The 12,023-nt window shown below is 40.2% G+C and overlaps 1 protein-coding gene across 3 annotated transcripts in view; it reads right to left on the bottom strand.

Annotated features, from left to right (window-relative positions):
• ubxn7 (UBX domain protein 7) overlaps window positions 1-12,023 on the bottom strand; it is a 121,959-nt gene that overhangs the window by 24,536 nt on the left and 85,400 nt on the right. For all 3 annotated transcript variants that reach the window (XM_043701774.1, XM_043701776.1, XM_043701775.1), the window contains one exon: window positions 3,539-3,685. In XM_043701774.1, the coding sequence (XP_043557709.1) occupies window positions 3,539-3,685 (147 nt within the window). The remainder of the gene's footprint in view (window positions 1-3,538; window positions 3,686-12,023) is intronic.

Genomic DNA, 12,023 nt, shown 5'->3' with positions numbered 1-12,023 from the left:
AACAATACTCCAGCTGAGTGTTTTATGTAAGTTCAACAGTGGCTTCTTGCACTTGTATGACATGCCTGCATTAAGGTCAAAGACATTGTATGCTTTATTAACTGCTCTCTCTCTGCTTATCCTGTCACGTTCAATGTTCTGTGCACACATACATCCAGATCAAACTTGATTCCACAGAGGAAGGGATCAATGAGCAACAGATACCATTTGGGTCTCTCCTAACTTGATTTGTTAAAGGATGCATTCTTGAAGCCAAATAGAAACCCGGATGAAGAGAAAGCCATATGGTCCTTGGAGCCTGCTCCACCATTCAAAATTATCATGGCTGATCCTCTATCTCAACGCCATATTCATGCATTCTTTTCATTCTCCTTTGATGCCTTCAATATCTAAATTATTACCCATCTTTTTCTTGAATACAGTCAGTGCCTGACATCCTCTGGAATAGCAAATTCCACAAGTTGAGCATGCCTCTGAGTGAAGAAATGTTTCCTCATCTCATTCCTAAATGGTCTACCCTTATTCGGAGACCGATACCCCTGGTTCAAGACTAATTCTATAGCAAGTATATCCTCTTGTAGGTAGGGCACTGCCCTCAATACTGCAGGTGCAGTCTTTCCAAGGCCCTATATAACTATAGTAAGACATCCGTACTCTGATGTCAAATCCTCTTGCAATGTAAAACAAAATACTACTCGCCTTCTGATTTGATTGCTGCATCTGCATGTCTCTTTTCATTGAGTGGTATACAAGAACACTCAGGTCCATTTGAGTACTTAGGTTTGCCACTCAGCATTTAAATAAGACTCTGCCTTTACGTTTTTCACACTGAAGTCTATATGTTCACATTTAGCTAAATTGTACTGCATCTGCCACGTATTTACTCACACACATACACACACACACACACGTGTCTAAATCACTGTGAAGCCTCCTTGCATCCACCTTCTAACACTCAGTACCACTCAGTTTTTGTGTCATCAGCAAATTTTCCTTTAATAATCTAATCCCATAGATGTTTTCCAAGATTTCTAGTATAATACTTAGAATCATAGAGATGTACAGCATGGAAACAGACACTTCGGTCCAACCTGTCCATGCCGACCAGGTATCCACCTATGCCCTCTAGTTCTGGACTCCCCCACCCCAGGGAAAAGACTTTGTCTATTTACCCTCTCCAAGCCCCTCATAATTTTGTAAACCTCTATAATGTCACCCCTCAGCCTCCGACAGTCCAGGGAAATCAGCCCCAGCCTGTTCAGCCTCTCCCTATAGCTCAAATCTTCCAACTCTGGCAACCTCCTTGTAAATCTTTTCTGAACCCTTTCAAGTTTCACAACATTTTTCCGATAGGAAGGAGACCAGAATTGCATGCAATATTCCAACAGTGGCCTAACCAATATCCTGTACAGCCGTAACATGACCTCCCAACTCCTGTACTCAATACTCTGACCAATAAAGGAAAGCATACCAAACGCCGCCTTCACTATCCTATCTACCTGCGACTCCACTTTCAGGGAGCTATGAACCTGCACTCCAAGGTCTCTTTGTTCAGCAACACTCCCTAGGACCATACCATTAAGTGTATAACTAGAAGAAAGTGAGGACTGCAGAAGGGCTTATGCCCGAAAAGTCAATTCTCCTGCTCCTTGGATGCTGCCTGACCTGCTGTGCTTTTCCAGCAACACATTTTTCAGCATTAAGTGTATAAGTCCTGCTAAGATTTGCCTTCCCAAAATGCAGCACCTCGCATTTATCTGAAGTAAATTCCATCTGTCACTTCTCAGCCCATTGGCCCATCTGGTCCAGATCCTGTTGTAATCTGAGGTAACCCTCTTTGCTGTCCACTACACCTCCAATTTTGGTGTCACCTGCAAACTTACGAACTGTACCTCTTATGCTCACATCCAAATCATTTCTGTAAATGAATAAAAGTAGAGGACCAAGCACCGATCCTTGTGGCACTCCACTGGTCACAGGCCTCCAGTCTGAAAAACAACCCTCCACCCTCTGTCTTCTACCTTTGAGCCAGTTCTGTATCCAAATGGCTAGCTCTCCCTGTATTCCATGAGATCTAACCTTGCTAATCAGTCTCCCATGGGGAACCTTGTCGACGCCTTACTGAAGTCCATATAGATCATATCTACTGCTCTGCCCTCATCAACCTTCTTTGTTATTTCTTCAAAAAACTCAATCAAGTTTGTGAGACATGATTTCCCACGCACAAAGCCATGTTGACTATCCGTAATCAGTCTTTGCCTTTCCAAATACATGCACATCCTGTCCCTCCAACAATTTGCCCACCACTGAGGTCAGGCTCACCTGTCTATAGTTCCCTGGCTTGTCTTTACCGCCCTTCTTAAACAGTGACACGTTTCCCAACCTCCAGTCTTCCAGCATCTCACCAGACTCTAGCATTTTTTCCACTATTGATTGCTAATTCATCTGAAGTGCTCTTTTTATTTTCTCTCTCATAATATTTGAGTTGCATTTACCACCATATAATCTGTGGAACTGCTCTCCGGTGTCGATAGAATTTTGGAAGATGAACATCAATGCTTCCAATATTTCCAGAGCTACCTTCTTTAGTACTCAGAGGTAAATTCTCAGGCCCTGGGGACTTGTCTGTCTTTAACCTCATTAATATCTCTGGCACTTTCCTATTTACCAATACTGATGTTCTTCAATTCTTCCCTCTTGCTAGACCCTTAGTTCCCTAATATAAAACAAAGGACTGCGAATGCTGGAGATCTGAAACAAAAACAGAAATTGCTGAAGAAACTCAGCAGATCTGGTAGTATCTGAGAAGAAAGCAGAATCAACATTTCACGTTTGGTGACTCTTCATCAGAACTTGGTTTCCTAACATATCAGGGAAATTATTTGTTTAAAAAGTTAAATTCTAAAAGTTTTGACCACTAAAATGACTCAAATGCCATATAATGAAATGTTACTTGAAAACTCAACTCTTTGTAGTGGACACATCACAAGGGCACATCAGTAACTGCAATGAACATGTGACTTTTAAGATGGAAAGAATAAACACCAAAGCAATTAAGAGAGAGAAAAACAGGAACAAATGTCAGAGTGAAAGGAGGAGCAAAACAGGAACAAAGTGTTAAAAATAGAAAGACGGAACGAATGATTGCTGCAATTACAAGGTTGGCAGACCTCTCTTTTTGGACTTGGTCATAAAGAAGTGTGATCCATACAGGAAAGCTGGATAAGTAAAATCATAGACATAAAACAGAATCTGTCTTATTTCCATGTAACAGATGGAATATTGAACAGGTTTTTAAAACCTTGTGAACCTCCACTGGCCCTCAACCTAGTAATACAAGTAACATCTGCTACAGCGAATATAAAGGGACGAGAGGGAGGAAAACATTAATTTAGACATGCATGCATTCATTTCATTGGGACAAAATTTTACAAGGATGTCAATTACTATGACTAATGGGCAGTTAAGCAGTTTTTTTCCAGCAACAATGTACTCAACCTTAATGCTAAAGCTGACACTAACGCCTGCTTCTTGGTACCTGCCAGAAGATGAAGTGTTCGCGAATTATGGTTTTCACTGCCTCATTGCTCCAAACATCACGGTTCAAACACTGGCAAGCAAAGTCTTGCACATTTTGAATGTTCACCATTAACCATTTGTTCTGCAGCTGTCCTGATTCCTTTGCCTGTTCAAGAGAGAAGAAATGAACACATGAGAAAATTATACCTTCATGGTTCATCTTAAGTGTTGAGCTCTATCTCACAATGAAAATGATTCCATGGAAATACCACACAAAATACAGAAACTGAGACATCCAAGGTGACTTGCTCCAGCTTTTTAAATCAAGTATTGATAGTTTTTGATAGTTAAGAAACGGACCTCATCCAGAAATAAACCTAAAGTATGTTCTGGACTTCGGATTTTAGTGTAATGCTGCAAATCCTTAGTTTAAGTGAAGAGAACACCTGAAGTTTATCAGCTAATGAAGCTTTTCTAGTCTTGCACATTATTCATATAACATCCAATTGTAGACAGTTATTTTTGGACATGTAGAGGTTTGATAGATACAGAAATTGAACTCCAGATTGAAGAGATTTCAAATCAAGCTATTGAGAAATAAACATCCATTAGTAGGAATCCTGTTTGTCCAAACTTCCTTCCTGAATACAAACATCTTACTTAACAAAGTCCAGAGTGTTTAAGATCACCTCCAAGTGTGCCCAGCAAAAACCACGTAGCTTATTACTAAACAACACTGATTACAATCCTGCTGCTTGCTCAGTTAAGGGGAGGACTCTTGTGGTGCAGTGGTAGCGTCTCTACCTCTGAGCCAAGAGGCCTGGATTCAAATTCTAGCTGCTCTAAAGGTATGTAATTGCCTTTTTGGACAGGCTGATTTAAAAAAAAGACTACTCTACACATTGGGAAATTAGCCAGTACAATTAATTGTACTAAGTGTTCATTACTGAAAATGTGTTGGTGGAAAAGTGCAGGTCAGGCAGCATCCAAGGAGCAGGAGAATCGACATTTCGGGCATGAGCCCTTCTTCAGGAATGAGGAAAGTGTGCCAAGCAGGCTAAGATAAAAAGTAGGGAGGAGGGATTTGGGGGAGGGGCGTTGGAAATGCATTAGGTGGAAGGAGGTTAAGGTGAGGGTGATAGGCTGGAGTGGGGGTGGGGGCGGAGAGGTCAAGAAGAAGATTGCAGGTTAGGAAGGTGGTGTTGAGTTCGAGGGTTGGGACTGAGACAAGGTGGGGGGAGGGGTAATGAGGAAACTGGAGAAATCTGAGTTCATCCCTTGTGGTTGGAGGGTTCCTAGGTGGAAGATGAAGCGCTCTTCCTCCAGCCGTCGTGTTGCTATGGTCTGGCGATGGAGGACTCCAAGGTAACTGCATGGTTCATCAAAGGATTAAGTCAACCATGGAAAGGGGAATTGTTCTAAGCTTCAGTGTAAACATTGTTACTTTCACCACACCAATTAAGGATCGTTCCTCTTTGAACATAAGACACTGACAATGTGGATTTTAGTCATTGGCAATTGATCAAAGATACCTTCACAAATTGACACAGGAAGTTGGTCACCACATAAGTTATGATGTGGAGGTGCCGGTGTTGGACTGGAGTGGGCAAAGTTAAAAATCACACAAAATCAGGTTATAGTCCAACAGACTTATTTGGAAATACTAGCTTTTGTAGTGCTTCTCCTTCATCAGATAGCTGGTGGGGCAGGATCATAGCCAAACTAGCTGCTTGGCAGCACTCTAAAAGCTTGTATTTCCAAATAAACCTGTTGGACTATAACCTAGTGTTGTGATTTTTAACTTGGACTACAATAAGTGTTATGTCACCATCTTGTTTACTACTGCACGGAAATAGAAATACCCACTGAACGAGCAGATTTTTGACATACTGGTAGCAAGAGACCCTCCCCATCATTCTGCAAACCCCACTACACAGATGTTAGCAATCCAAGTACCATTCTCGCTGTTTAGAACTAATCACCCTATTGATTGGTATGAAGATGATCATTAATCATTCACAACATGGTTTCTTGAATTGTTAATATGATTCAGAATAACACTCTGCCTACATCAATTGCCAGACACTCATCCACATATCTAGCCACCTCAAGAAATTAGATCAAATTAGTTCGAGAGCACTCCCCCCAACCCCAATAAATCATGCTATTATTGATTACTTCTTATCACTTCAAGTAGAGATAAACACTGTCACTCACAATATTTTCCAAAGGTTTCCCTACCACTGTTCTTAGACTCACTGGTCTACAGTTCAGAGGTATCCATACCACTCTTCTAGTACCATATTAGCTGTCTTCCATTCCTCTGGCAGCTCTCCGATGTCCAGAGAGATTTGAAAATTTATGTCAAGGCTGTTGCAACTTTCTCCCTTGCCTCCCACAGCAGCCTAAGATGCAGCTCACCTGAGCCTGTGGAGTTATACAATGTTAACCCCACTCAAACCTCCAATATACCTCCCCCCCTACTCAAATCTACTTTGTTCAAGTGTATGCCTGATTTTTTATGCCAACATCATTCATTTTTGGAAATACACATGCAAAGTAATAATTTAAACGTGCATCTATTTTTCCTGGCTTCACACACAGATTGCCACTTTGGACCTGAATAGGCCCTACTCTTTTTCCTGATTTTCCTCTTGCCTTTTCACTGAATTACAAAATGTTTTTGGTTTATCCTTTATTTTACACACCAGTGTCTTCTCACACTCCCTCTGCTCTCTCACTGTTTTCCTCAAATCAATCCTCTGCACTTTCTGTACTCTTAGTCACAGAGTCATACAGCAGACTCTTCGTCCAACCAGTCCATGCCAAACATAATCCCAAACTAAACTGGTCCCACCTGCTTGCTCCTGGCCCATATTTTTCCAGACCTTTGCTATTCATATACTAACCTAAGTGTCTTTTAAATATTGTAACTGTGCCTGCATCCACCACTTGCTCAGGAAATTCATTCCACATGCAAACCACACTGTAAAAAATTTGCCCCTCACATCTTTTGTAGATCTCTCTCCTCTCACCTTAAAAATAAGCCCTTTAGTCTTGAAATTCCCCATCCTCGGGAAAAGTCACCCACCATTAACCCCACCTATACCCCTCATGATTTTACAAAACCTCTATAAGGTCACCTTTCAACCTCCTACGCTCCAGCATCTCTTTATAACTTAAACCATCCATACCTGGCAACATCCTGATAAATCTCTTCTGAATGCTCTCTAGCTTAATAATATCCTTCCAACAACAGGCCAACCAGAACTGGACACAGTACTCCAGAAGAGGCCTCAACAATGTCCTGTATAACCTCAACATGACTGCCCAACTCCTACACTCAAAGTAGGAAGTCACACATGTTATAGTCCAACAGGTTTATTTGAAATCATAAGCTTTCAAGTCACTGCTCCTTCACCAGATGAAGCAACAAAGCTCTGAAAGCTTGTGATTTCAGATAAACCTGTTGGACTATAACCTAGTGGCGTGTGACTTCTGACTTTGTCCACCCTAGTACAACACTGGCACTTCCACATCTCACCTATACTCAAAGGCAAGCATGCTAAATGCCTTTTTAACAACTCTGTCTATATGGGATGGAAACTTCAAAGAATTATATACCTTGTTATGGACCTGACCACATCCCCCTCAAAATATTTTAAGAAGGCAGCCCAGACCCTAACTTTTTCTTTTTTAAGGTAGTCGTGAAGTGCATGTTCCAGATGTGATGCGACTGGTCAAACTACTTTAAGTTAAGGAAAACAAAATTTGTTTAAAAACTATAGTCAAAATACAAATAAAACAGAGGAATTTAGAGTAACTTAACTTTTGGAAGATTTAAGTTGATATCATGGATTGGAAAAATGAGGCAATAGGTAATTAAAGAGGCTCCACATGGTCTACAATAGATATGTGGTTCATGAGAAAACAGCTAACTTTTAAGAACCCCAGGTACAGTGATAAGCCTGGGAAATGGAAGCAATTTAGAATCCAGCAAGGGAGCAATAAGGTACCGATTTTAAAAAATGGAAAGAAAAGTTGAAGCAAGTTGTAAAAGCTTCATTAGGTACATGAAAGTAAAAGACCAGCTGGGATAAATTTGATCCTGTTATAGGTTGGAACAAGAGAATTTATAGAAAAAAACACGGAAATTGACAGAAAAACTAGATTATTACTTTGCGGTGTCTGCATGGGAGATTAAATGTCCCAGAAATATGAGGTAACGAAGGGAGTTGTGAAACACAGGGACAGAAAACAAGTAACAGTAAAGAGGTAGTACTTTGAAAGTTAATTGGATTGAAGTTGGGTAAGTCACTTGGACCAGACAGGCTTCTCCCAAAAGGATGAAGGAGAGAGATAGTGGGACAGAGTGGATGCATTGACAGTTAGCTTTCAATTTTGTCGTCTCTGAAAAGGTTCCTGTGGAGTGGAAGCAACAAATGGAACCTCACTGTTTTAAGGTGGGAAGTAGAAAGAGACTAAAGAACTACAGAAATGTCAGTTTGACATCAGTAGCAAGGAAATGTTACAATCTATTAAAAAATGTGATCACTCAACTTTTTGAAATGACATGAATTTATGAAAAGGAAAAGCAAAGAGTACAAATTAATGCACAATTCTCAGGATGGAATGCTATTATTGGTGGAATGCCACAAGGATCAGTGGCAGCATGGTGGCTCAGTGACTAGCAATGCTGTAGCACAGCACCAGCAAACTGGCATCGATTTCATCCTTGGGTGACGGTCTATATGGGGTTTGCACATTCTCCCCTTGTCTGCATGGGTTTCCTCTGGTTTCCTCCCACAGTCCAACGATATGCAGGTTTATTGGATTGCCCATAGTGTCCAGGAATGTGGAGGCTAGGTTGATTAGCCATGGGAAATGCAGGTCTAGAGGGATAAGTTAGAGGTGTTTGGGTCTGGGAGGGATGCTCTTTGCAGGATCAGTGTAGACTCAATGGGTCAAACGGCCAGCTTCTACACTATAGGGATTCTATGATTAACCAGATAATGTTATGAAATTGAAGGTGTGTACTGTACCTTTAAGAGAGAGTGAATACTATTCTGAATGGAGAGCTTACAAGCATTTGTTTATATGACTAGATGGTAGTCCCAGAGTGTACTGGAAAATTGAAAATATATAATATTTGGCTGTGAAATGGATACCTGAGGTTTGGTTGCTGATTTGACAAACATTTGGATTGAACCAGTTTAAATTATGCCCCAGGATAGTAAAACCCAATTAAGTTTGAATTTATTGTTTTGCCAACATCAAACCAATGAGATAATCTGATGTTGAGGGCATAAAAATATTGGCATTTTGAAAACTGGAGAGAGCAACTGCCATCGAAACAGAAATACATGGAGATCTAACATCTTGCTCTCTGAGAAATTAGGAAACACTCTCTATCAAAGGAACCTTTTCATATGAAACATATTTGCAGAAAAAAGAAAGACAACCACCTAGGGAATTTAGCAGCCGCTCGAGTGAAGACACAGATGATGACAGCGGCTATGTGGTTTTGAAATTAAATTGATGTAATTTTAATAAGTGTCTTATTAGAACAACATATTGTTATAGAGTTGGAGGCAGGTAATAAGCAGTTAAGAGAAAGAGAGGCTTAGAGTTGTGAATCGTTGTTGTTTAATGTTCATTTTTACAGTTAAAAAATTGATGTTATTTTCTTTAAATAGTGAAATTTGGGGGTTCTCTGTCACACACATTTTAACAGATTCTGAGAGAAGGCGAACTTTTCTGGGTGTTTGGTTTAATTAACAGAAGGGTTCACTGCTGTGTCATAACAATACAGTATTTATAACTAATTAATTGTTCCAATGTAGTAACATCTCATAAACACCCCCTTGGCAAAATGGCAAATTCAGACATAGATTCTTACATGCAGTTCTCCAATCCAGAAGGAAAAAAATCAAGAGAAATTCCAGAGAAAGTAGCAGCCAGGAATCATTGACTGGACCTCTAACTTTTCTGAGACCCCAAACAGCTGACTGCTAAAGCTAAAAATAACTAGAAAGCTTGGTCTGTGAGAGCTGGCTACTCCTATTCAAGCTGTTTCCGTTATTCCACCACTTTTAAAAAAAAACCTAAAGGCCTCCTAAGTTGTTTACTAAGGCCATCTCCAGTAGCTAATTTGGCTTCTTTGCCTTAACAACCTCTCTCCAAAAAAAAACCCAGTACAAAATAAACTTCTTAAAATGGCAGCATCGTCATAACCTGAACCCCTAGGGTTTCTCTGATCTACAATACTCCCCAACACCCTACCATTAATTGTATAATCCTGCCCCTGTTGCACCAAAATGCAAAACCTTGCATTTATCCAAATTGAACACCATCTGCCATTTTTCAGCCCATTGACCCATTTGATTAAGATCCCTTTGTAATCTTAGAAAACCTTCTTCACTGTCTTCTCTCCCACCAATTTTAGTGTCGTCTACAAACTTACTAACTATGTCTTCTATATGTTAATCCAAATCATTTACATCATTGACAAACAAAACAGAGCCATGAACCAATCCCTGTGGAACACTGCTGGTGACAGGCCTCCTGTCTGAAAAGCAACTTTCTACCGCCACTCTCTGTCTCCAGCCGTTAAACCAATTTCTAAACCTTCTGTTGTTTTTATCCTTGATATCAAACATAAGTGTTCACTTTTTGCATTATCGAACCTAATACATTCATTGACATCTATGCTTCACTCAATTTGTTTGTTGGGAAGTATCGAGAACCAGCAGACACAGACTTAATGATAACTGATAAAACTAGTAATGGTAACATGTGGAAGAAGCTTTTTACGCAGCGAGTGGTTAGCATCAGGATTGCACTGCCTAAGGATGCAGTGGGACAGGGAAAATTGAGGCTTCCATTGGAAAGGTGATCATTATTTGTAAAGGAAATGTTAAGCGGGTTATGGGTGTGGAATTCGGTAAATTACTCCTACATAGCACCAGCAGAGAGGCACTAGGCTGAATGACCTCCCCTCCTCCTCTGCTGTAACCATCAAGGCCTCCATCTACTCAGAACAGCACAATGTAAACAGGAAGTAACAAGGGTGGCCAGTTTTTAGTATATATTATGGAGTTTGCTATCTTCTGGGTGTTACTTGCATCTGAGTATAAAGCCTATTTGGCAATCCAGGCTATTGTAAAAATGACTGATAATTATCCTCTGAGTGATTTGGATATACAGTGAAAGTTTTACAAGGAAACAGCTGATTTCTTTTTGCCAAAATCAAAATATTCCATATTGCATGGCTTTAGATCACATGAAATACAGATAAATTTATTGGACCTTCTGCGTTGGGAGAGTTATCTGTAAATCCAAAATTAAAACCAGCAGAAGCCAACAAACAAGGAATTAGATAAGCAGGAGCTGGCAATACCTAATTGTGCTGCCACACAAATATTATAGATACAAAGCCATTTTTTTTGTCAAAGTGGACTCCACGTTGGGAGAATAATCACCAACCCTCTCGAGGAAATCAAGCTGAAATCCCCACACTGTCACGATTCTATGATTCTTAGGATGGCATTTTACTTTTAAGCGTTAATCACTAATCCTGCAATGGCCAATTTTACTGGTGTGATGCATTGCCACCATTTTCCATCCATGTAGTGTTCACTATGCACAAAGTATCTTCACATTAATCTCAAGCTTCCTTCTCAGAACAACCTAGGAGAAAAATACCAAAGCAGCTGAAATGTCCAACTGAATATTTTGATTATCCTCAACATTTGAAGTTGTCACTAACATTCAAATGGATCGGAAATAATACAATAATTTAACTTTGGGAAAGTTAATTATCCTATCATCCTATCCAATCTCCCTCTATCTAAGTTCCACTGCTTTCTATGTATCACAATATGTCATTATACCATATATAGAAACTTCATCAGCCATAAAATCCTTCAGATACCAAGATAATTTCCTTTGCAAAACCTCAACCTCCTACTTAATTTCTTCTGCTTAGCATTTGTTTCACTTTCTGAAGAAATTCTCTCAGCTGTCTGGCTTTATTTACTTTCATCTTGAAACTACTCCTGAAGTTCCACCTCATCAACCCTCTTTATAATGTCAAACATTCCAATCGATGTTTTGCCAAAACCCCAAGACACACAACCTCTCCTTCCCTCTAAATGTTTCATTGAATAGTAGGTGAGACTTCATTCATTGCAAATGCTTCAGCATATCTCCACATTGGTGATTATTCCCATTTGGTGTCATTTGCAAAAGTCTTTTTTATTTAATTGAATCTAGGTCCAAGTGACAGCTCGACATGCTTACTACAGAATTAGAAGGCTATAGGTTCAAGTTTCACTCCATAGAGATAAGCACAGAAATACAGGCTGACAATCCAGTGCAGGAATGAGGGATTGCTGTACACCATTCACACACGCAACCCTGTGGGGGGTGGAGCTAGACAGGGTTGGAGGGCCAAACGACGTTGGGGCCAAACTGGGGCGGATGTAGGCAGCGGGGTTGGACGG

The sequence above is a fragment of the Chiloscyllium plagiosum genome, chromosome 13 (genome assembly GCF_004010195.1).
Source record: "Chiloscyllium plagiosum isolate BGI_BamShark_2017 chromosome 13, ASM401019v2, whole genome shotgun sequence".
NCBI lineage: Eukaryota > Metazoa > Chordata > Chondrichthyes > Orectolobiformes > Hemiscylliidae > Chiloscyllium > Chiloscyllium plagiosum.
The sequence above is the reverse complement of the archived record's forward strand: the minus strand, read 5'-3'. Positions and strand labels throughout refer to the sequence as shown.